Source organism: Plutella xylostella, chromosome 2, assembly GCF_932276165.1.
Source record: "Plutella xylostella chromosome 2, ilPluXylo3.1, whole genome shotgun sequence".
Taxonomy (NCBI): Eukaryota; Metazoa; Arthropoda; class Insecta; order Lepidoptera; family Plutellidae; genus Plutella; species Plutella xylostella.
Window position 1 is genome coordinate 598,277 of NC_063982.1, and position 24,463 is coordinate 622,739.

General features: G+C 37.2%; 3 protein-coding genes across 4 annotated transcripts in view; 1 reads left to right on the forward strand and 2 right to left on the reverse strand.

The window, feature by feature from the left end:
- Nucleotides 1-8,188, reverse strand: part of LOC105383039 (CLIP-associating protein) — a 50,360-nt gene extending 42,172 nt beyond the window's left edge. Inside the window, exons 1-3 of the mRNA XM_048624016.1 lie at nt 8,070-8,188; nt 3,749-3,923; nt 2,663-2,854 (exon numbers count right to left, since the gene is read on the reverse strand). Of these exons, the coding sequence (XP_048479973.1) occupies nt 2,663-2,854 (192 nt within the window). The 5' untranslated portion in view covers nt 3,749-3,923; nt 8,070-8,188. The remainder of the gene's footprint in view (nt 1-2,662; nt 2,855-3,748; nt 3,924-8,069) is intronic.
- A 593-nt stretch (nt 8,189-8,781) lies between these two features.
- Nucleotides 8,782-13,646, reverse strand: LOC105382256. 2 transcript variants are annotated; one of them, XM_048623352.1, is made up of 10 exons: nt 12,950-13,646; nt 12,496-12,591; nt 12,152-12,289; nt 11,696-11,843; nt 11,454-11,494; nt 10,804-10,882; nt 10,256-10,333; nt 9,670-9,860; nt 9,284-9,353; nt 8,782-9,092 (listed from the first exon to the last, which is right to left on the reverse strand). In XM_048623352.1, the coding sequence occupies exons 1-10, from the start codon at nt 13,045-13,047 to the stop codon at nt 8,826-8,828; spliced, it is 1,206 nt and encodes a 401-aa protein (XP_048479309.1). In that variant the 5' UTR covers nt 13,048-13,646; the 3' UTR covers nt 8,782-8,825. The 2 variants fall into 2 exon arrangements, with proteins under 2 accessions (XP_048479309.1, XP_048479254.1); XM_048623297.1 differs by having other exon boundaries at nt 10,256-10,336.
- A 3,314-nt stretch (nt 13,647-16,960) lies between these two features.
- LOC105382246 (LYR motif-containing protein 4) lies at nt 16,961-19,226 on the forward strand. The gene is made up of 3 exons (XM_038110447.2): nt 16,961-17,121; nt 17,351-17,471; nt 18,160-19,226. Exons 1-3 carry the CDS (start codon nt 17,042-17,044, stop codon nt 18,214-18,216), a joined length of 258 nt encoding a protein of 85 aa, XP_037966375.1. The 5' UTR covers nt 16,961-17,041; the 3' UTR covers nt 18,217-19,226.
- The last annotated feature ends 5,237 nt before the right edge of the window (nt 19,227-24,463 follow it).

The following is a 24,463-nucleotide window of genomic DNA, read 5'->3' on the forward strand; positions in this document are numbered from 1 at the left end:
CTCACCACACCTTCAAGCGGGGTCGCCGTACATTCAGGAGCTCAGTGAATAATACTGATAACTAATCCTTCGATATATCTTATTACTACTAACACCGACGTCCTCCATTTTATCTATTAACTGCCTCTGTGGTCTAGTGGTAGAAGCTTCGCTTCATGACCCAGAGGTCCCAGGTTCGATTCCCGGGTGGGACCATCAATTTGTGTTTCTAAATTATGGTTCTATGTTTGGTTAGGACATAGAAGGCTGATCACCTGATGTCCGAAACAGTGAAACGATCCATGCTGTCGGATGGGCATGTAAAGCAGTCGGTCCTGCGCCTAGCTCTCTCCAGTCGTGTCGGTCAATCCGTCCCATTGGGCTATGAGAGTGATGGAACAGAGAGTGCTCCTGTGTACTGCGCACACTTGGGCACTATAATCTACTCCTGCGTAGATGGCTGATCTCAATTGAGATTGGCCGCCGTGGTCGAAATTCGACTAGGAGGACATTATTATTATTATTATTATTATTACTCCATTTTATCGTTTACCTTCACAATAACTATAGCAATGGAAAAAAATGTGCGTTAAAAAATATACTAATCTTTAAAACTCACCTCTAGAAATTGTAAAACGCAAGTTTTATCCAGAACACTCCAATCTGTCTTGGCTTCACAACACAACTTAGATCTACGCAAGTTATGATCTACTGGTTATTGAAATGATATGCGTGCGTATTTCCTGTGGCAGATATAATATTCCTGCTATACTTAGCCATTACAAAACGTGAACCATCATAACAGGCCTTTGAACAACAAGACCCGAGAACAAAATCTGTCTTTAAACAAATATCTGCCTCAGCCGGGATCGAATCCGGGATTCTCGGCACAGCACAGCAGTCAGAGTCACTTACCATTGCGCCATCCCGTCATCCAGATGCCATGCGAAACTCAAGTAGTATTATGACATTTTCTATTCTATTCTGAGAGAAGGAGAAGTTCCTGTAGGTGGCTCTCTCGAGTGGAACCTTTGTACATATCCCCTCAATTTCAGCTCAGCCAGCCTAGCTCCCGAGTATTATGGCATATTTATCACTACGCTTAAGCCTTTACAACCTCGCTTGTCTTAACCCAATGGTCTATGACCAACCAGCGGACCGTGGCCAGAGCATACGGAATCAAACTACATATCATTACGCGATACAATAATAGCCTTTATAAAGATTTGAGATTAATAGCAAGGAGTTATGGGGTATTTCAATTGAAATAAGTACCTAAATAGGTCAGACGGAATGTCTGGATGGATATTTTAAGGACATTCGATGTTAAAGTCCATTACAATAATATAAAATTAAGCCGGTTATGCCATTACATACAGAGTGCAATTTCATTGGTGATCAAGACAAATTGTCTTATATATTCTGCCACTTTTTAACGAGATGATTAATCAGAACTTATAAATATGGAAGGTTAATGGTAACTGAAGGTAGACATTCTTTCTAAACTATTCAGCCAAGCTAAGCTATACAACGAACAAGGATAAATGATAGGATTGCGTGTACAATAAATTGCCCTTAACTCCTTAAAGAAGTAACTTACTTAGGTACGCTATTTTTGGTATGAGCTAGATATTTGATCATTTATGTACTCATATTCGTCTTGAAAGGTATTTTTCCGTGTCCCCTAAGGCGGTTCTCTCACTGATACGTATCATGAATGTATCCGAACTTTGCTTGTAATAATATCCATGTGTATAAGAAACACGTACCTTCAGTCCAACGCACAGAAAACTCATCTTTGTATGTATGAGAACTCATCAAAGACAACTATTAAGTACTTAACAATTTACTGAAAGGCAGCCTATTACCTAGACTTTATCGCCATTATTTAATCCCCTAAAGCAACATACTTCACTTCTTTTTGTTTATTTCCTACTTCAAAACCTTCACCGACTATCACTTTCAGACATAGGCCAGCCAGTCCTCCCAAGGGGCGACAACGACATACAGCAAGACAAAAATAACCAACAAAGTAATCACACTCTTACATCCATCTAAACCGCGCGGTAAACACAGGAAGTGTGTAGGTGTGCGTCGGTCTATCTGTCTGTGTCCATTGTGTGTACATTCTGAACCCTGGATCAGGAGTGTAGGTCACGAATGTCGGTGATGTCATGGTTAGAGATTGAAATCTTTTAAGTTCTTTTGCGATGTTATGAGATTATTTTATTTATACTGTTGGGCCATAGGTCTTAGTTTTAGTATCTAACTGTCCATCCTGCTATCGCTTGAAATGTGACAGGACCTATGTAATTTCTACTCAAACCACAAACAAGACAGTTGCTGTAAGGCAGTTAAATGGTTTGGATACGAGACAAGCCACCGCTGAACGTGTCCCTAATAGTTCTACATCGACCTACTGACTGACCATTTCACCTGGCATATCTTTAAATATGACAGCTGTCGCTACACGGGTTTGTTGTCGACGTAGATAAACGTCACTATATCGCTATTCACCATAAACACGGCGCTGTCGATCGAGTTTATCGACGTCGATAACAAACCAGTGTATAGCGGCCGTTGGTGCTGTGTCATTTCTACCCAATCCACAAATTTAAGACAGTTGCTGTAACGCAATTTGATGGTTTCACTCCTTCCTAATTCATCTAGTTAAGACCCTCACCTTAAAGTTCCCTCCCTGCAGCCACGCCGTCAGGGCATCCAACAATTGGGCCGCTACATCCTGGCTGATCTCGGGCTCGCGCCGCACCAGCTCCACCAGCTGGTCTCCGAGCTGCTGGCGCAGGCGCAGGTCTGGCCTGGTGAGGAGGGGTAACGCCGCCTCGAGGGAGGCTGGTTGGGGGAAGTGCGCCATCTGTGGGGAGATACAGTGATAAAATTGAGCATCTGTCTCTGAATAAATGGTATGAATTTGAATTTGAAAAAAAGGGCTTATATACACAAAACTGAGCTGCGACGTCACATGACAAAAACCTAGCATTTGCCCTGAAAAACTGTCAAATCAGTCGCAGATTTTGTGTACAAGCTTAGGGCTTGGAAGATGAGAATCTGTATATCGGAAGACAGTTCTCTTTCAGATTATGGACTAAACTAGAGAAGAGGTTTATGTTTTATTACAATAAGCCTTCACTACACTACTTGCGATGTTCACAAGATTTGGCGAATATCAGAGTGTCTGATATAGCTTTGGCGGAGGCTAAGCGTCAATTCACACGTACCACAACCACACCACGTCGCAGCGACAAAATGTGGTCAAGCTGTGGTTACGTGTGAATTGTGAGACAGCGGCTTTTTGCAGTTGCGTTGTGGCAGCGACAAAATGTCGATGTGGTTGCGTTGTCGCTGTCATTGCGATGTGGTAACCACGTCGTCGTGTGCAGTTAATACGGAAAACAGGTTGCCGCGGTGCCGCCGCCGCGTGGCGGCGTTGCCGTTGCGATGTGGTTGCGTTGTGGTTGCGATGTGGTCGTATTACACAGGTGGTCGATGACAACGGCAAAATGTGGCACGTGTGAATTGGATTATTCATTGTCAATACAAAATATACGCCCGACCACACCGCGTGGTTGTGGTGTGGTTGTGGCTGTGGTGTGGTTGTGGTACGTCTGAATTGACCCTAATACAGAATATAGTGTAATATTAATCAAAAATCTGGCAAGAAGATTTTTTTTTATTGATGGTGCATATTTGCTGCTAACAGACTTAAAATTACGTGCTTATTTAGTAAAATACAAGAGATAATACTCACAATTACCACAGGAACAGTTTATCCACGGATAAATCCAGAAAGTCTATCATACAAAAAACATTAAACACTGATGTTCCTAACATGGCATTAGCACTGCTATCCTCAAAGCGTTAGAGTCCACTTTGCTTTACACAACACTGTCACTTTGGAAGAATATCACATTGTCTGCGGCATCCTGAAAATAAAAAGAATGAAATCATTTATTTCACATTATAAATTTACAGTGACAAAGTGAGGACACCCTGTAGCAATAAGTGAAAAGGGGTTGGGAAAGACTGGTTGCAAATCCTGAATTAATAGCACGGGGCGCAAGACGCGCACGACGTGACAAAAGTTCTGCTGCACGATCACTCACATCGCGCGGCTTCGAGAGTGAGTGCGACGGAAAACGTTTAACACATCTCGACATAAGCGTCTCGCGCGTCGTGCTAGGCCTTCTGGTTACAAGCAGGTGCTTTTAGCGAATCTTATGTCCAACAGTTGACTACTGGTTGGCTCACCATTCAAATATTATAATATCGATAAAAAGCACTAAATTTACCAATCAATGTCCAAACTCACAATTTGCTTGACCAATAGTACTCATTCATCATCCTGATACCACAAAATGGCTATGCGATGAGTAATGGGATCGCCTACCAAGCCTTTAAGAAGTGGCTACTAAAATAAACTATCCATAAACCATCAGCATAGATCAAAGGACCTATTTATAAACTAACAACTCAAAGGCAGTCAAAATATCTGAACATATTTATCATTCAACAAACATAGGACCACACAAGCTCAAACCAATAATTTGACATAGATTTTATGAGATACTAGATGTTCCCATGAGCTCTGCTTCACTTAACTTCAAAAGTTTTCCGTGGGAATTCCACTCTTAAAAGTAGCCAGGGTGTCAGCTAACTGCAAACCAAATTTCATTAAAATCGGTTTAGTAGTTTTGAAATGAAGAAGTACCTAACAAACATACATACACACACACCCACACACACTTTCGTCTTTATAATATTAGTGGGATTGCGGAATTTAGACAACAGAGTTGGTGTTCCTTGGTACTTGGAAGATACCCTTATAATTATTATTATTTATTTATTATCAGACAAGAAGTCCATAGTAGTTAGTAATACAATGTTCTTACATCTAGTGTTAGTAGGCATATATATATGTCGCAGGCAACTGGTTTAATCTCCTGTTTGATTGAACCACTAGCCCGTTCTTTGGATGGCGCTATTCAGTTGTATGACTAAAGGACAACTCGTCAAGTCGTTGATTGTAACGTTCGACGTCTTGACTGAACGTCATTCAGCGAAGTCGTTGAATGGGATATAGTATAGCAACTTTGTAATGTCTGGTTAGGGTGAACATCACCAGACAAGAGTCAACAAAAAGACTATGTTACAAAGCTCTTATCTCACAAATTAACTAAACAATAACAATAACCGTACCTTCATATTGTTGTTCCTAATTATACAGTTTCGCCACTTTTTTTCTTTGAAACTATCCGCCCGCAGCGTAATAATAGGTAAATCCATGTTGTCACACTATTTTAACATAAATAACACACTTTAAAGCTAATTAATTTGCAAAAAAACTAACAATATAGTTGCTTTTTGTGTCAGCTGTTAGCTGTTAGACGCCATATTTGTTTTATTCACCACCTCACTGATTTTAAGTCAGCTAACTAGTTGGACGTTTTGTGACGCTTGTACAATCAACGTTCGGCCTAGTCATACAACTGAACAGCGCCATCCAATGAACGGGCTAGTGGTTCAATCAAACAGGAGATTAAACCAGTTGCCTGCGACATATACAACAAGAATATATTAATTGGTGTGTAACCGCATCCATCTCTGAGTCAATGGAGAGTCCCATCGATCAGCAAAGATAATGCAGTAGAGCTCTCATCATCATTATGACTAGTAGCCAATAATTATCCACTTGGAGTGCATGAAAGGAGCCAACCAATTGACATCCTAACTAATATTATAAATGCAAAAGTAACTGTGACTGTCTGTCTGTCTGTTACTCTTTCACGCCAAAACTACTGAACGGATTTAAATGAAATTTGGTATACATATGGTCTAAACCCTGAGAAAGAACATGGCTACTTTTTATCCCGGAATTCCCATGGGAAAACTTTTTAAGGCAAAGCGAAGCTCGCGGGTACAGCTAGTAGAATATAAATCAGGTTATAATTCTAGTAAGTATGTAACAAATCTTCAGAAAATAAATTTTATTCTGCTTGAAAGTGCTTGTTTTATTATGATAATTTGTTCTCCTTCACACAAATGACATCATTTTGATAAATAAAATCGATTTTCTTATTTACAGGGCCATTAAGATAAATAGAATGACTTCTTTGGCAAATTGTACATAAATTGTGTAGGGTCAGGCTTAGGTTACAGCTGTGTACTCACTTTTATTTATAAAATAATAATCCTAACTAATATTATAAATGCGAAAGTAACAGTGTCTGTCTGTCTGTTTCACTTTCACGCCAAAACTACTGAACGGATCAGAATGAAATTTGGTATACAGAAGGTCTAGACTCTGGGATTAAGAACATAGGCTAACTTTTTAAGGTGAAGCGAAGCTCGCGGGAACAGCTAGTAAATTATATTGCTATGTAATTTACAAACTAACCAACAATAAAAACCTCTGATATTCAACACTAAAAGTCGCATAACTTTTGAATGGCTCAGCCAATTTTGATAAAATATGGCCAAGAACACTGGGGGTAACATTATCTATGATGAAAAAAAACAAAACGAAAATCAGTTCAGCTGTTTCGGAGCTATCCTACCATAGACAGATACACAGTCGGACAGATAACGGAAAAAGAGGTGCATTTTTTACCGTCAGGGGTTAAAACAATTAAATATACCTATTTGAATATGTATTTGATGTTTCAATAATTTTGAGCTGTATAAAATTTCATACATTAACAAGATACATAATTAGGTCAAATGACAAATGATGTATTAATTCCTTCAGTTCTGGGGTCAGGAGCCAAGATCTCCACATTTGGCAGGCAGGTAAGACTTACTTCTCTCTTTCTCTTCTTTTTAATTTAAAGTGAGACATAAGAAACTTTCACATTTTGCCGAGTAACAATTTATGTATTTAAGGTGGGAATAGCATTGTGTTTATCATTGTAATCTTGTGTGGGAACTTGAGAAGAGTGTAATAATAACACTAAGCTTTTACCATATTGAATATAAGACTCTATTGCCACAGGATGTCACACCGGACTGGTGATCTTAACCCTCAATTGGCCTAGGATTTAATGGGTCCTTGTTTTGAACTCTAACCCTTCGATTTCACCATTAAATAATTTGAATAGTATGGCCATAGTAAAGCTATAGCACTGTGGGTCTTCAATAAAGCAAGAAGGACAGAAATTCCACTGCCATATACATGTAACTACAAACCATAGCATTTGTGGCATGATATTATACTTAGAAAGGGAAGAATAAAACCAAGACTGGAGGCAATAATAATTAAATTAATGCAAAGAGGGACTTAGTAACCACTAAAATATGTCGTGTACAAATAATGGTTTCGACATACAGAGCGAAGTGATGCATATATGTATTGTTTATGAATTGCACCCACAGTAGCTATACATGTCTCTGTATTTATCATCTAAATTAACAGCAATCATGATGTCATCAATAACCTCGCACAATTGAGACTTATTGCCGAATTAATACGTGAAGTGTAACCTTACTATTCGCGAACATGTTAGCCGTGACTAGATCGTCTTTTTCATATACGAAAAAGAGAAATTTTAAGAAATGTTACATACTCAAATGAATCATTCTGATGTATCGAAAGTTACGATGCTTATTAAATGCCAATGTAAGCTTGAAATAGAGGTAAAAGATGGTCGGAAATGTTTTCAAAACAGCAGAGAAGGCGTTCGTGACGAATTTTGTGCAAAATATGCGAAGATGTCCCTGACAAAGGCTAATTTTCTCGCCAAAGATTACGCATCACCGTCGCAGCAACAGTTACTTAGCCGATTGCAGTGAATAAATAGTGCAAATACGGTTTTAGATACGATACTGAGGTGTCACTGCATAGCGGCCGACGGTGAACAATGCACCAGCCCAGGAAAACGAAGAACAAAAACCATTTGCTTCTTTGGAGACAGACATTCCCATTTTGAGATGTGACCTTTGCGACACACAAACACTTCCCGTTTTAAGATAATTTACGGTTAGCACTCACACTTTATCACGCTCACAGGTGAACTAAACTTATAGATGACCAAATTAAAAGAAAAGAAAGTTATTTTTTTACCAAATAATCTCACCGTTTCAAAAATCACTTGGAAAATCTGCGATCGTTGCGCATGCCCGACAAAAATTTACATCACGTGACCTGTCATGGCGTCACCCAAATGTGTACTTTTAAATATGGCGATGAGGCTATGTAACATACATCTATACAGCCAAGGTATATTTTCAATATTGTGCAGGGATTTCAAATAGGTATTTCTAGCCTTGATATACGGAGAGGATTTAACTTAATATTGGAGAAAAGTGCATTGATCATTAATAATTATTAGAAAATGGAAAATAAGGACATCTTATAGACGAGACAGCGTCCTCTTACTTAATTTTGTAGTCTGCGTAGAAAGGAAAGACGTGCATGTTCTTATTCCGAGATTTTTCTCCCTTTTTTTATTAAAAAGGGAACTACGATACAGGGCCGGACTGGGAGTTACATTTTATTATTATATTATTTTTATACAATCCTTTTTTTACATAATTTGGTTGGTTGTTATTAATGACCGCATTATGAGGATAGGCATTTAAATATTTACTTAACTAAGTAGGTAACAATAAATGTATTTTTCTGTGCTTCGTACTCTAGGTAGAGTTACTAAATTTGTATAAATTAATGACACAAACATTATCACTTCATATATATATATATATATATAGCGATTGCGTTACCAGTGTTACCACTAAGATCATTGTCACTGCAAGAATTGTGAAATAAAAACAATAAAAAGCCATTTATAAAACACCTTACACCTAAACAGTTTATTAATAAATAATTTTGTTTACTCCTGCTGGCTATCATCCACCGACGTTCCCCCAGTTTCCTCCACCGAATTCAAATGAATTTTGTTAAATCTTTTGCGTTTGTCCGTTTTATCAGCTTTATGATGTTTTTTGGCCATCTTTATGATCTTCACATGTTTTTGCTTGTGCTTTTTGCGTTGATTATCAGTTTCATCTGAAGTATCGACTATTAACTTCCGTACGATGCTTCTACGGCGAGTCCCCTCAGTCGGTACTGGTGCCATGTAAACTGGTTCTGCCGGTTCCTGGTAAAAGAGTAGGTACAATATTAACAACACAATGACATTAGGTACAATATCTTATAGGTAATAGTAATAAGCTCCATTCGAGGGGTTTAAAGTCTCTTATTCGAATTTTTAAGTATGGGGAGTGCGAGTTTTTGCTCCGTTCGTCGTTCCGTCGAGTAAACCTGAAATCACTGTAATTTGACACTTACAAATAATGGAGGATCCGTGCTGAAGTCTGTTGCTATGGGGAGGTACTTGGTCCTCCGATCCTTGGACAACCTGGAATAGAACATTATCTTTAGAAAATAATTATTTATTTCTTTATTGCAAAATTTATATAAGTACCTAGATGTAGCTACAATCAGGTGGACTTAATACAAGGGTGATACCATAAATCATCATCCAATATGGACTGAAAGAAGTAGGTACTTATCTTAGTAGGTAAGTAGGTAAATTAGTTATGTATAAGTATGGTTAAGTATAATAATATGTATATTGACTGGGCTGTTGTTGAATGAGGAAGGCCAATATGTTGTGGAGCTCCTTGGAAAATCCTACACCCAGCAGGCAATGAAATATATTTGCACAAACTTACTTCAATTCCGATGTGGCCAAAGTCTCCTTTTTCTTCTGCACTTTATTGCTCATCTTCTGGACCACGCTTTCAATGCCCCGCATTCTCGACCCAATGGCGTCTACTAGGGTCTGCAAGTTTGGGGATGTCCCCACCACGCTGTTCTGTTGATCCTCCTCTTCTTGTGGGGTATGGTCCTCATTACGGTTCATCTACAAATTGAAGCGCAGTGTTGTTTATTATGGAAGCTTTTCAAATCTGACATAGGTAGGTAACTTGTATGGATATGACAGATGATTGTTAATTGCTAATGTGTCGGTCGTGGTACGATAGCTGGAAGTTTCTACTACTTACTAAAAAAATAAGTATATAATAGGTATTTATACCGTTTAAACTCTAGGTTAAACACTTAGGGCCACTTGCAGAAACATATTATTAAATCTTGATTTATTGTTAAATCTCGATTTTGTGTCAAATTTTATATGGAGTGACGTTGCTTAAATCGAGATTTGACAATAAATCTAGATTTAATATGTTCCTGCAAGTGGCCCTTAAACGTAAAACGTTATTTACAAATAATAATTTATTAATATATGTAATTACTTGCCTTAAAATCATCGTTTGCTCCGCCAGTATCGTCTTGTGATTTTCTTGTTCCTTCTTCATCAAGCTGCCAGAATGGTTCCTGCTGGAAAAGTTATGATTTTAATAATTCGTGCACTCAAAAACAACATGGCGTTGTGGTCTTAGAATATCCGCTTGCGACACACTAACTGTCTTCTATTGGACAAAGTTCTCTCCTAAGGCATTATAACTCATAGTATCCCTGGCCTTCCACATCAAACTAGTATCAATGTAGGTACATTCAGACCTAGTTTAACGAAAGAGGGTTAGTCTTTTGCAAAGCTCTATCTTAATATTATCTAATAACTTCAAAATTATTCCTAAAACCCGGATTCCACTTTCAGATCCTCCCAAGGGGTGCATTCATTTAGGGCGCTAAATATTATGTCCTGAATTCGTCCCATTCAGTATACTCATAGTAAGTAGTCGTATGGTCGTATTTCCCAGTTCATTAAAAAACTTTTAATACTGGCTCCTAGAGTTTTTTATAATTATTAAGCGATTAATAGGTAAGTAGTTACCTACACATACCTTTTCTTGTTTCTCAGCTAGGGCGTCATCGTCTACCGCTATTTCGTCATCGGCTGGAGGATGCTCATATTTTCTGCGGCTGTAAGTATAGAAAAATACTCAAAATAATAACTAGGTAGGTACTTACCTACTTTAGGCTTTTAGCTTTCAGTAAGATTTAAGTGGTAATTTCTCCATAGTCGGTTATCTAACCGACCAGTGTTGGTTCATCAATTAGGTACAGTGCCACAAACTTATCTGTTCCGGTGAGAGCGAACTAAATCGATCCATATCTCATTATTTACTAATGAATTATATATTCATATAGATTAGATAGGTTTATTAAAATCACAAGAGCGAATTACCACTACTGGCAAACTTAAAATATTATAGAATGAAGAAATATTACACATTTACGTGAGCTGTCACCGGAACAGATAAGTTTGTGGCACTGTACCTATTTGGTACCTATACACCATCTCCATATAAAATTCTTGACTGATGTGTCAAAAGTCAACCAAACTGGCATCTGGCACTAAGCCATAGAGAAATAATACTATTCTTGAAAAAGGGATGTTCGCGATTAATCCCGATGATCCGGGATTTTGGTAGGTAGGTAGGTAAATATCTAGTGAATAACTAATAATTTATTCGTATTCATATGAACTTACGATTTATTTGGTTTTTCAAAAGAGTTATTGTACATTGTGTTCTGAAATAAAAATAATTATATGTTAGTAAGTAGTTAAGTACCTTTTTACAAGTATTAAAATATGGGGCAAAATTCGTGACTTCATAAATTTGCATCTAATATTAGTTGTGTTTTAAAGTAATTATATTCTTCGGCACATAATAATGCTGATATATATGCAGATAGGGATGTACCTAGTCTATTATTTTTTCAATGACCTACCATCATAAGATCCTGCATCAAGTTTTCAGATTCCTTTATCTGAGGTTTTCCCGTATAGTCACTCGGATTACTTTTCCTCAATGATTTACTCCTGAAAGTACCCTTTTCACTTTCTGAGAGCTCAAACACAGGGCCTATGTCGGCTTTTCTGAAATATAATGGATTTTTTCTATTATTTCATGCAGGCACCAAATCGATTTTATGGTAAAACTGGTAGAGAAATAGGTATCAAATCCTTTATGTATATGTTTTTTTTAAATAAATCTCTACTTATGTATATTTTTTGATATTTATTAGACATAAGTCACAAGACTAATAAAAATCTCCCTTACGTCACCCGTAAAATATAACTAAGTGCATACACAAAAAAAGATACACTCGTCAAACTAACACCTCTTTTTTCGGTCCAGGGTTACCAAAAAACCTTCGAAAGTAAGAAGTTTGGTGGTTCCATACTTCAAGTCCACGGGCTGCTCGTCTTGCGGAGGGGGTTTCTTCATTTTGTACATGTGGCTCCAGGGGGCTGACGGCAGCTTCTCCCACGGCTGACCAAGCACTCGCGTCCAGACCTCCCCTCGGACCACCACCAGGCATCTGGAGACAGGGCATAATGCTGTTCAGGTATTAAAGTATCTCCCGTTAACTAACTAAGTGATATTCCTTGAAATCTGACAGAAGTGTGATTTTTGCCCTGACACCGATTCTAAAACGGTAGTACTTACCTATCCAAATTGATTTCTTATTTGTAACTAATTAACTGTAATTGTTATTTGTATTATAAAGTTTCACTTGGTACTTACCTCAGTCGTGTGCAGCAGTATGGAAACTGCATGTTGGTATCCTCAACTACCTCTTCGCATTCTATCGCTGATTCTGGAGGTTCTACGCGTTTGCATCTGGATAAAACATCAAAAATTTTTCATATCTGCTGAAAAACCAGTAAAATTCTCTCTCAAATCTTATTATTATCGTATTGGTGACAAACGCAAGAGCGCCATGGTTTGACACAAATAATTTCCACTCCGATTCCGAGACAGTAATTCGCTGACCGCCCAGGTTGCGCTGGATGTAAGTATATGTATAAAGAACCAGTGATAGGTCACTCAAGGAGGCTCCTTTTATGCACCTAAAAGTGAATCTCTAATATAGGTCTTCAACTCTTCACTTCCTACCTGTCACCGGTTTTTTGGCATATTCAAAATTTCCACACAACCCTATGACTTTAGTGTTAAACTAGTGTTAAACTAGTGTTACCCCACGGTGTAGATGGCGAGGTTGCGCCCCCCCGGCTGGCAGCGGTGTCGAGAGCAGGAGTACGCGTCCGCCCACTCCGAGTACGCCTCGTGCCTCATGTTCGTGCGAGGGTCCGTGCAATCTGGATGCAGAAGTACAGAACCATAGTCATAGAAGGGATACTTAGTTAGCACTGTAGAAGCCTGTTTTTTTTCTAATGGCGTAGAACAAGTGTCGTTGATAATATGCCACCCTGAATCTCTCCCTTTTTACACTTTCGAACACAATTTTTATAAGAATAAATAGGTGCTCAGTTATGATGCCATGATTTTTGCAATTGCTATAAAGCCTTTAAGTACTTTACCGAATACAATATGGATACCCTCAGACATACCTAGGTACTTCAAAAATGTACTTACATTGTCCTTTAAATGCATCTTTGGAAAGTTTACCATGAACAATCGTACCAAAAAACGAAAACAAAATAATTTTGAAGAACATTCTTTCATAACATGAATAAATTAATCAAAATTTTGTTATTCATTCAACTTCTGGCGTAAAACTGATTTAGCTTTTCCTGATTCATTAAGTTCTTTTTGCAGTAAGTATAGAGGTGATTATAAAGAGAGAAATTTTTATTCCTTTTCCTTGCATTGTTGAAAGTTTATTTGGTTTGATAAAAAGAACATTATAGTCACTAATTCCAAAACGATACAGCCCGCGACACCTTCAGAAAAAGTGGGTGACCTGCTGGCGCGTCACTTCCGTCTACCACTTCGAGCTTTACAGTCGAGAGCCTACTATTATGTAGGTACCTACTAGAGATGCCACGAATATTCGGCAAGTATTCGGTATTCGGCATATTCGGCCAGTTTTTTCAGTATTCGGTATTCGGCCGAATAGTAAGTAGTATTCGGCCGAATACCGAATACTTAAAAAAGTAGCAAATATAAGATATTTGCTACTTTTTTAAAAGAGAATAAAAAATCAATTTAATCGAAACAATTAACTGTCAAACAATCATTAATTGCGAAAACCTGAATACATCATCAGTATTATTTAAAATTAATTAAAGGCAAATCGTGATGAATAAAGACAAGTATTACGGCATTTGTTCGAAAAAGACGATTGCTGCTACTGAGACACAGGTATTTAAAAAAAAATATTATGAGGTTTGCTACTGGTTCGAGTTGGTTGACCACCTTTTGTACGGATCTGCCGTAAGATTAAGAAAACACTCTTTAAATATAACTTCAACTTATTGAATTACACTGGATCACCTGCCGAATATTCGGTAGCCGAATATTCGGTATTCGGCTGCGAGCGCCGGCCGAATATTCGGTATTCGGTATTCGGCCAAATCACTATTCGTGGCATCACTAGTACCTACGTAATTAAATGAAATAAGAACCTAAAAATCTAAGTATACGATAACATGGCTTAACTACATGTACTTAAGTAAAATACATTGGTGGTATCTCAGTCGAATAAGCGCCCGTTTCTCCCGCCGATACGGGTTCGAATCCCGGCGCTGACGTGTAACAATGAGTTCTTGGAATTTAAGTGCGATGTAGGTATACCATAAACATCCAAAACAACGTGAGGAAACTTTCGTATTTAGATTTACCACATGTTGCTGGCTTAACGTCGGGCCGCCGCTACGCCGCTCCGAGCCTACGCTTTCAACCTACTTGCGTTACGCCGCTCCTCGCTTATGAAGTACTTTCGTTATGCCGCGCGTAACATTTTCAAGTTAAGGGGATGCCCTCCTATAAACATTTATTTTTTTACTAATATTAGATACATAGATACATAGAATATTCTTCGTTTGTACACACACATATGAAACATAACTTAACATATGTACAAAACTGGCAGTCTTATCGCTTAAAGCGATTTTTCAAGAAAACCATAGGGATGAAAGATATTTATGATCAAAGAAGTGTACAAAATAATCAATAAATAAATGATGCAGGTATACATGACATAATAATATATACTGATATGATTTAGTATAGCTACAATTTTGAAATGTACTTCAATATTGTAACTTTTTCATTACTTGTATGTATTTAAAAAAATCACGTATATACTATGCATATAATGCACAAGTTCATAGATATTTACAGGTAGATTTAAATTTCCAATTGTCTATCAGTATTTTTCACAAAAATATACCTCTGCCCTCATACAAAAACTTCCCTAAAACAACTCCCCAAAACACCTTACGATTGCTGAGTGAGATATTTACAGATTTAAATTTACAAATTAATTTTCTACCAGTATATTTCACAAAAATATACCTCTGACCTCATACAAAAACATACCAAAAACAACTCCCCCTAAACAACTCCCCAAAACACCTTACGATTGCCGAGATATTTACAGATTTAAATTTCCAAATTAAAATGTCTACCAGTATTTTTCACAAAAATATACCTCTGACCTCATACAAAAACATATCTAAAACAACTCCCCCCCTAAACAACTCCCCAAAGCACCTTACGATTTACGATTGCCGAGATATTTACAGATTTAAATTTCCAAATCTTAAATTGTCTACCAGTATTTTTCACAAAAATATCCTCTGCTCTCATACAAAAATATACCTACCTAAAACAACTCCCCAAAACACCTTACACTTTTTTTTATATATAAAGATTTTTCCCAAAATAGTTGTCTATAAAAAAATGCAGTAGATAGAGCAATACAACATAGGTATATGAAATGTACTTACATATACCTAACCTATATACTATATAAATCATATTATACTATATGTATGTATCTAATACAATACATATATTAAACATACTACGTATATAATATAATACAATATTTACCTACTAATACATAGTAAGTTAAAGTCAAAACATACAGTTTAAACCTTTAATACAATGTTAGGAATTAAATATTTCGACATAGCATGCCCTTAAGTAAATAAAATTGCGGAGCGGCGTAGTGAAAGTCCTCTGTAGGCGGGAGCGGCGTGCCGAAAGTAGCTTGTAGGCGTGGAGCGGCGTAGCGACGGCCCGACGTTAAGCCACTAAGCCATCTAGATAATGTGAACACACCAACCCGCAGTGGACCAGCGTGGTAGAAAATGGTCCAAGCTAAGAAATGCAGTTAAGACCTAGGGGATATTGTACAAGGGTTCCATTCGAGAGAGCCAGGTGCAGGAACTTATATACTCACACAGAGAGTAGAATAGAATAGAGTAGACATTAGCTGTTATACCTAACCTTTTCATAATTTCTCAAACACTTTACATTAGAATAGTACCTATCAACTACAAAATCGATAAGAATAATCTTTATTTACAAATAAACGTCTGTAGCTTGTGGAAGTATGTATCCAGTTCATTCATGCAAGAAAAAAAAACTTAACAATGGTCTCTTGATATTTATCGTAGTAGGTAATATGACTTTGTGTGGAAAATCACGAATTTTCATCTCAACACGTGTATCAACCTAAAAAATATGCAAATATAGTCCATCTTTGGCTCATTCTTTTGTAATACGTGTTAGTAACACGTTACAAAAGTGGCATTTTAGTACAACTTGGGTTTATGATATTATTATAAAAGAAATCGGATAATCCCGATATTTCGGGATTGTCTATTCCCGCAACTAAAACCATCTTTCGACTTCTTGGCTTCTTGCTCCACGTTCGAAGATTAGCAAAATCGATTATCAATTTAGACGACCGAATGGCGTAGTGGTTAGTGACCCTGACTACTGAGCCGATGGTCCCGGGTTCGATTCCCGGCTGGGGCAGATATTTGTTTAAACACAGATATTTGTTCTCGGGTCTTGGATGTGCCTGTAAAATGGCAATAGGCCCGCCCCCTATTACATTGGGACTAACATAACACTCTGGCGAAAAGTGGGTGCAGCAATGCACCTCTGCCTACCCCGCAAGGGAGTACATTAGTACAAGGCGTGAGTGCGTGTTTTTTTTTTTTAATTTTTTTTATTATCAATAGAGGCATCTGTCAAGTGAACTGTCACTGTCAAATGTAAGATGAAATGAACTGTCAGCTGTCATTGTTGTTTGTTTTTCGGTTTCTAGGCCGTCATTTTACTGGATTTTACTGAAAATTGCAAAAGAACCATGGCTACAAGAACTCAAATTCTCAAGCTCTACAAAGAGATGCTAAGAGAGTCACAGAAATTCAGCAATTACAATTACAGGTAATTTACTATTATTACAATAACTTCAGTTGCCATTACATAACCTAAAACTTTAATAATTTAAACTCGCTAATGAAGAAACCGGAAGCTACAGCTGTAATAACATGTAAATTTGCATCAATATGTGCTATGTAGACAACTAAGCTAACTACTTATATGAACATCTACTTCCGTTTAACATTATTCAGTTGAATATAAGTAGTTTATTCTTTGTAACAAATCATTTCAGATGCTACGCTTTTAGGAGAATCCAGGATGCTTTCAAAGATAGCAAAGGCTTGACCGACCAGAAGATAATAAGGAAGGAGATGGAGTATGCTATTGAGAACCTGGCCGTTATTCGCAGACAGGTATTGTTATGAACAACTTCAATGTTTCATTATTATTTCTCACGAATGGACGACCGAATGGCGTAGTGGTTAGTGACCCTGACTACTGAGCCGATGGTCCCGGGTTCGATTCCCGGCTGGGGCAGATATTTGTTTAAACACAGATATTTGTTCTCGGGTCTTGGATGTGCCCGTAAAATGACTACATAACACTCTGGCGAAAAGTGGGTGCAGCAATGCACCTCTGCCTACCCCGCAAGGGAGTACATTAGTACAAGGCGTGAGTGCGTGTTTTTTTATTTTTTTTTTATTTCTCACCTGACTAAAGCTGCCTGTTCATCTTCAGTTGATACCTATTTGCAGATGGACAGTTGCCTTTGTCAAATTAATGACATCCACCGTCCATAGTCTTTTCCATTACTGGTATACCCCTTACTTTTGTGCCCTATGTCTTAGCTATGTAAATCTATAAACTAATTCTGCAATTATTATCTTATATACTAAAAAATATGAAAATATAATAATATAACATAACATATTTAAAATTGTATTTAAATCTAATTTTAAATACATTTTGTAATGACAAACGTTTGACAGGCCACTAAATACGATTAGTTTTTGGTGAAATTCCACCTGAATGTGTGCTTAATAAGTACAGTTAAGTTTTGTATATTTGCAAGTACTAATTGATTTATTTACTCATTTTCAGATCGTCATTGGCAGCATATACAGCAGTGAAAAACTTGTTATTGAAAATCAGCGATAATATTTTTTTGTTCAGTACAACTTAGTGACTTTTATAAAGTTACGGGGCTGTCAAATTTAAGGCTAGATAAACATCAGGCAAGATATTTATAGTATTTCAAATAACGCCTTTTCTAAAGAGAACCATAACACAGTCCTCTCTCTATCACCCAACCACTGCTGTTACTCCTTTTAAGCACTTGTATCTAAACTACAAAATAATAACTTACTTGTTTATTAGGCGTCGGCAATATTGCATGAGGTATAGTGGAAGAACATTTATTTTTGCGTAAGATTATCACTTTATAATATCCCACTTATTACGGGAAAAATAAAAAATCCGATCAATGCCAATGAAATATAAATTTTAACTACTTGTCAGTAAACCTATAATTATGTCTTTAAAGGAACAGTAGGCAAAAGTGGGATATTATATTATGTTAAAACGTCAAACATACAGAAATACCACTTCATATAATGCAAAAACGACTCCAAAGTAATTTAGCTGTACCAACCTGTATGTATATTATAGTGTAAATAAGTATGAAAAGTTATCCCTAACTTTGATATTGTTTTACGACTTGTGCGTTTCTTTAGATATTACGTACCTATTGTTTCAAAGTAATTTTTCTCGCTGCCAATCGTATACGATAATTGCATTTTTTATAATTATTTTAATTTCTAAGACATTGCTACACGGGCGGGTTTGAGTATCATTCAACGTTTTTCAATTATATGCCCTGTTTTAAAGTGGTGACATATTACATATGCACTCACGACTGTAATCTCCGAAGGGGTAGTCAGAGGTGGCTCACAAGCGAGCCACGCACTTTTCGCAGCACAGTTGTAGGTACTCACGTGATAGGTTGCGAACCATATCGCCGTTTTGGAATAAGTAAAGTGGTGATCATATTCTATTTGTATTCTTTGGCTACCAGTCTACATAATTGGTAGGATCATTGTTTTAAGGTGTAGATACCTTCTATTACTTGTAAATACTTATTCATTATAAATAAATGCATTAATTACGAATGTTTTCTTTTATTATTTTTATTTAACTCTTTATTGTACAAATATTATAAATTAAAGTACCTACAAAGGGCGGACTTAATGCTAAAAGCATTAGCATTTATGTTGCTTCTTAAAAAACCGTGTTGTATTGTAATATTAGGTATCAGTAATACGAGTATCAAGTATTAGGTATCATAAGTACCGTCTGGTCGAATGGCGTAGTGGTTAGTGGCCCTGACTGCTATGCCGAAGGTCCCAGGTTCGAATCCCGGCTGGGGCAGATATTTGTTTAAAGACAGATATTTGTACTCGGGTCTTGGGTGTGGATATTTATATTTAAAATGTACCTACCTATATTTGTGTAGATATATCAGCTGTCCGATACCCAACACAGGCTCTGCCTAGCTTGGGGTCGGATGGCCGTGTGTGAGATGTCCCCATATTATTATTATAATTATGTTGTTGTTTTTCCATCTCGGGACCATGGGGTCCCGGACATTTGGAAGGCGTGCATGGGGCCGAAGCCAACATGTAGAGGCCCTTTTGACAAATGAATTGTGACATTAACCGACGATTTTCCCTGTGAAAAAACTAGGTATAGAAGTAAACCAAAGGAAAATCTCCGGTTAGTGCAGGACTATTGTAGGATATGGAGAAAACTAATAGAGGGTTATGGAGTGGAGTGCTAAATGGACTGGGTAACTGGGACTATGGAAGGACTAAGGCCCCTGCCTGACCTATGTTTCACACACGGATAAAAAGGCAGGGGGTGACTCGCACACACATTAAATGGGCCCCCCAAAACAGTCGCTAGCACATAACAGTGTCGTAGCAACAAGGGGGCAACATGGCATGAGGTGCTGAGGATAGAGAGGTATACCAAAGGCGCTCAGAGCAATCGCGGATGCCGGTCAAGACCCCTACAAGCACTTACTGGATATACTTCCTTCCTCCGAGCATTTCTGCTCTAGCGGTACACCACTCAAGCCAGCCAATGAAGGCAAGCAAGAGGTGGGAGATCCTCTGTTCCTCGTCAGTGTTCACTCTGTGTGATGTATCTGTCGTATTACTATATCAATGTGTGGGTAGGTTGCGCCAGTCGTGAATAAATGTGCAAACGATCAACTGTGTTTTACTTCGCGAGACTTTAATAGAACATTAGAACCACTAATATATACTATTTGGCGACGATTGGAAAAAAATTGGAGTGCGTGACTGTTTTTGTCAACATGTCGATTGGGAAAATCGGGGAATTTGACGTGGAAAACGGGAATTGGTCTCTGTACTGCGAGCGGCTCCACATGTACTTTGAAGCCAACGCAATCAAAGAGGACTTGCAATTGCCGACGTTAAGGGTGCTTTTCCACCAGAGATGTGCTATGCAGCTATGCTGCGAAGATGTGATATCTACGCTACGAAAATATGTGACCGTTTCCACCAATACTACGCTAGGTAGCTGTGCGAGAAAGATGCGCTACGAAGATGCGCCGCCGCAAAGTAGCTGTGCGAGAAAGATGCGCATTTGCTTCCACGATGGCATGTCTACTTTCAATGAAAATCGCGGGCATACTGTAGGTCTGCTCTGCACATACATAGCTACACCACTCGCGATGGTCCATAGCACATATCCATAGCACGCATCCATAGCACACATCCATAGCACGCATCATTCCATACAAAAAACATATCTTAGTTTAATCCGTTTCCACCAGTGCTAAGCTATGTGCACCAATAAATATGATTGGTGGATATCAAACGCATCCATAGCATCGTAGCATAGCACATCTCTGGTGGAAAAGCACCCTAAGGGCCCGTACAGGGTGACGTGCCGCGCCAATTTTGGGTTTTCAATGCTCTTCACACAGCACACGCAGTGACACGCACACATGTAAGTTTGCACAGTGGGTCGATAAACTTTTACTCGCCAACTTTATTGACAATTATGTTCAAGTACATTTTGGGTGATTTTAGGGTAAGTAAGTATAATTCTTACTTACACTGGTAGGCACCAGGAACAGGCGCGGATCCACCCATATGGGCAAGATGGGCATGCCCATCACCTAAATTCCTTGCCATATCCCACCACAGGATTTCAATATAATAATTTCGTTATTATATCATTTTCGTATGATTGTTTTTTATAATGATGCTGATGGTGATGATTTCTGATTATGATAAAAGTTTTTTTTCCACCTCGGAAGCCCTCTGGATAGTTGTGAAGAATTCAAAAACCATAAAATTTTCGATCATGCCAAGAGTGAGTTTTGGCTAACAGCAAATGTCACTACTTACGTATAAGTACAAAGTGACTAGTTTGACCCCAATAAGCCATATAGTTTTTATAATAAACTGTATTATTATAAGAAAATTTTAAGATTTTGATCAAATTCGAAATGTTTTATTAAAAATTGGTGTCGACATTTTGTAAGTGTAACTTTTTTATTGCTCATAAGTAGACTTTTAATGAAAAAGCTGTGTAACATAAAACTATTAGGCCTATAAAGATAAAATTAGCCACACAGGGAATATGCATGTGATTCAAATAAAGTTCAAATATTATTTTTAATAAACTTTGTTATTAAAAAATTATGCCTCCATCAATATTTTTGATTATAATTTATTTTTGAGCACGTAAATAATTGTTGAAAAGTAGAAAAAAACTGCAATAAATTCAAACTTTAGAAACGACACGAATTTTCTTAGGGCGGATGTGACGTAAAAGGTTTTCATAAGTTCTCAGAATAATCTATGCTCATAGAACTGATTTTATTCATAGAATTTTTTTATAACAAATGATCATCATTCATAATAATATTATATTTGTTTATTAATTCAGTAAATAAAACCAGTTGAAAGTAATTTCTCTCATTTTAATATTACGTGTTTACGTGTATTACGCCCTAACTGTCATCGAGAGAGTGCAATGTCGCTGAAAAAGACTTGCTTCTGACGAATATATTTCAAAATTAATAAATTATACGGATTTTTCGTCATAATATTTTTTGCGCACTTGAAAAGAGCTCGGCTGTCCCATTTTAAAACACAGTAACAGCCATGAGACAAAATGTTCAGGAGAGCCAAAAAACGTTTTTGTACCTTCATTTCAATGCCCTGGTAAAACTATGATAGATATCTGAACAAATGTAAGCTTAAAAGAAGCGGCAGAACCTAGGCTTTATATACAATACTATTTCATTTAATATGACTAAAATTGTTGCTGTAATGCACAAAAGAAAACACTTACTAGGTTTTATATGGTTTTCTCACCCTAAAACCGCCCTCACTGACCATTTTATAACCTAGTAAGGGCCATTATTGTGTCATTTAAGACAAGTTAAGTATATTGAAATTGCAATAATTGCGTAATAATTTCATTTTTTATATGTTTGGGATCCTTCACATATTATAAATCCAATTTTGCAGCACTTTTACACGACGGCACTATAAGTAATAGCTGAAATACGGGCATATTTTATGTTTGTTTTTTTGTTTTATGTAAATGAATTAAATAGCCATATTCAGAAGGCTCTAACATGAAAATTATTTATGGCTGCCTTCAATTAGACAATATTTCCTAAATTTCTATCTAAAAATCAGTTTTATAACTTGTTTTTTTTTTGTTTATGCAAAATAGGGCTAGTAGAAAGGTTCTAACGAGAAAGGTCTCTATAGCTTTTATAAAGAAGACAAAATTTACTTATGTTCTACTTTTAATTCAACTCTCTAGGTTTCATTGGTGCAAAGATACAGGTTCTGAAATGTCTGATATTTTGTTCGAAAAAAGTGTTAGTAATAATGTATGCCATTTGTGACTTACTAAAATTAACGGACGAAAATTGTCCTTTGCTGACCATTTCAAAACCTAGTAAGCGCCATTGACCATTTTAAAACCTAGTAAGTCATTTTCACTTACTGTGTTTTAAAATGGTTGGTGGCTCTTACTATGTTTTGAAATGGTTTTCGTGGCATTTTTGATTTCGCAGGGTGGAGTTACTATACTAGGTTTTTAGAAATTTTATTTTCGTTTCTAAGCGGTTTTTTGATATTCTGACAATGCAGTTTTGTGCGGAATCGCCTAAAATAATGTATAAATCAAAGACCCGTTTTTTTTTAAAGTTGGCGGTTACTGTGTTTTGAAATGGGACAGCCGAGCTATCCAACGATGTATGACTGGACATTATATGTCCCAAAACGCCCATCCTCTTTTTAACTTTATTTAAAATACCTTAAATTACTATTTTTGGCGTTGAATTTTTTGAACTATAATAAAGTGATGTAAAATTTTCGAATAAAAAGACAAACACGTGCATATTCCCTATTAAATGAGAATTTAGTCTAGCTAGTTGTATACCTGTATACTTAGTAATTTTGGCTGTTAGCACAAACTTTTTTCGGTTAAAATTTTCATAACCTGTTTTTTTCAGAATTGAAATGTAAAATTTACTGTTATGTCTGTTAACTGCTGGTGTTCCTTGTTTAATAAATAAATAACTATTTATTGATCCAGAGGGCTATTGAAAAGGAAAAATTGCGTTATGATCAATACCAACATACACAAAAATCTGCTACTATCAATCCTATCAATACCTCAAGGCGACGCAAAACCCACTTTTTTTAGGATTCCGTACCTCAAAAGGAAACCTTATAGGATCACTTTGTTGTCCGTCTGTCTGTCTGTCACTACCACCGTTTTTCTCAGACACGGATAAATATATCAAGCTGATATTCCGCATAAATACCTATACAAACTTACGGCCCCGACAAAGTAAGCTCAAACCATTTTTTGATTCAGTGATTGGTTTACGAAATATTAAGCTTTGAATTGCTAATTTTTGTTAGACCTAAATGGTCCCCCCATCCCCCCTGTTGGCTAAATGGTTAGTCCGAAAAATATGAAAAAATTCACGGATGTAGTAGTAGTAGATGCGATCCTGATGATGAAGGGACCAGCTACATCCGGGGACGTGTTGTGTGTGATGTGTGTAGCAGTGGTGGTTCAATGTGGATGTGCGTGAGCAGCATGTGAGCTTGAGATCGCTATTTTAAAAACTCCGCCTGTATACTTTTAGGCACAGGCCACCGTACATAAATGATGAAATTAAAAGAAAATTATTGGTCGGGTTTTTGACTTGCCCATCACCTATTTTGAGGTCTGGATCCGCGCCTGACCAGGAAAGAGTAGAAATTAATAGGGGTGCCACTTTACTCTATACTCGGAACCCGATTAGCTTTCTCAAACAAATGTGGTATTTACTTGT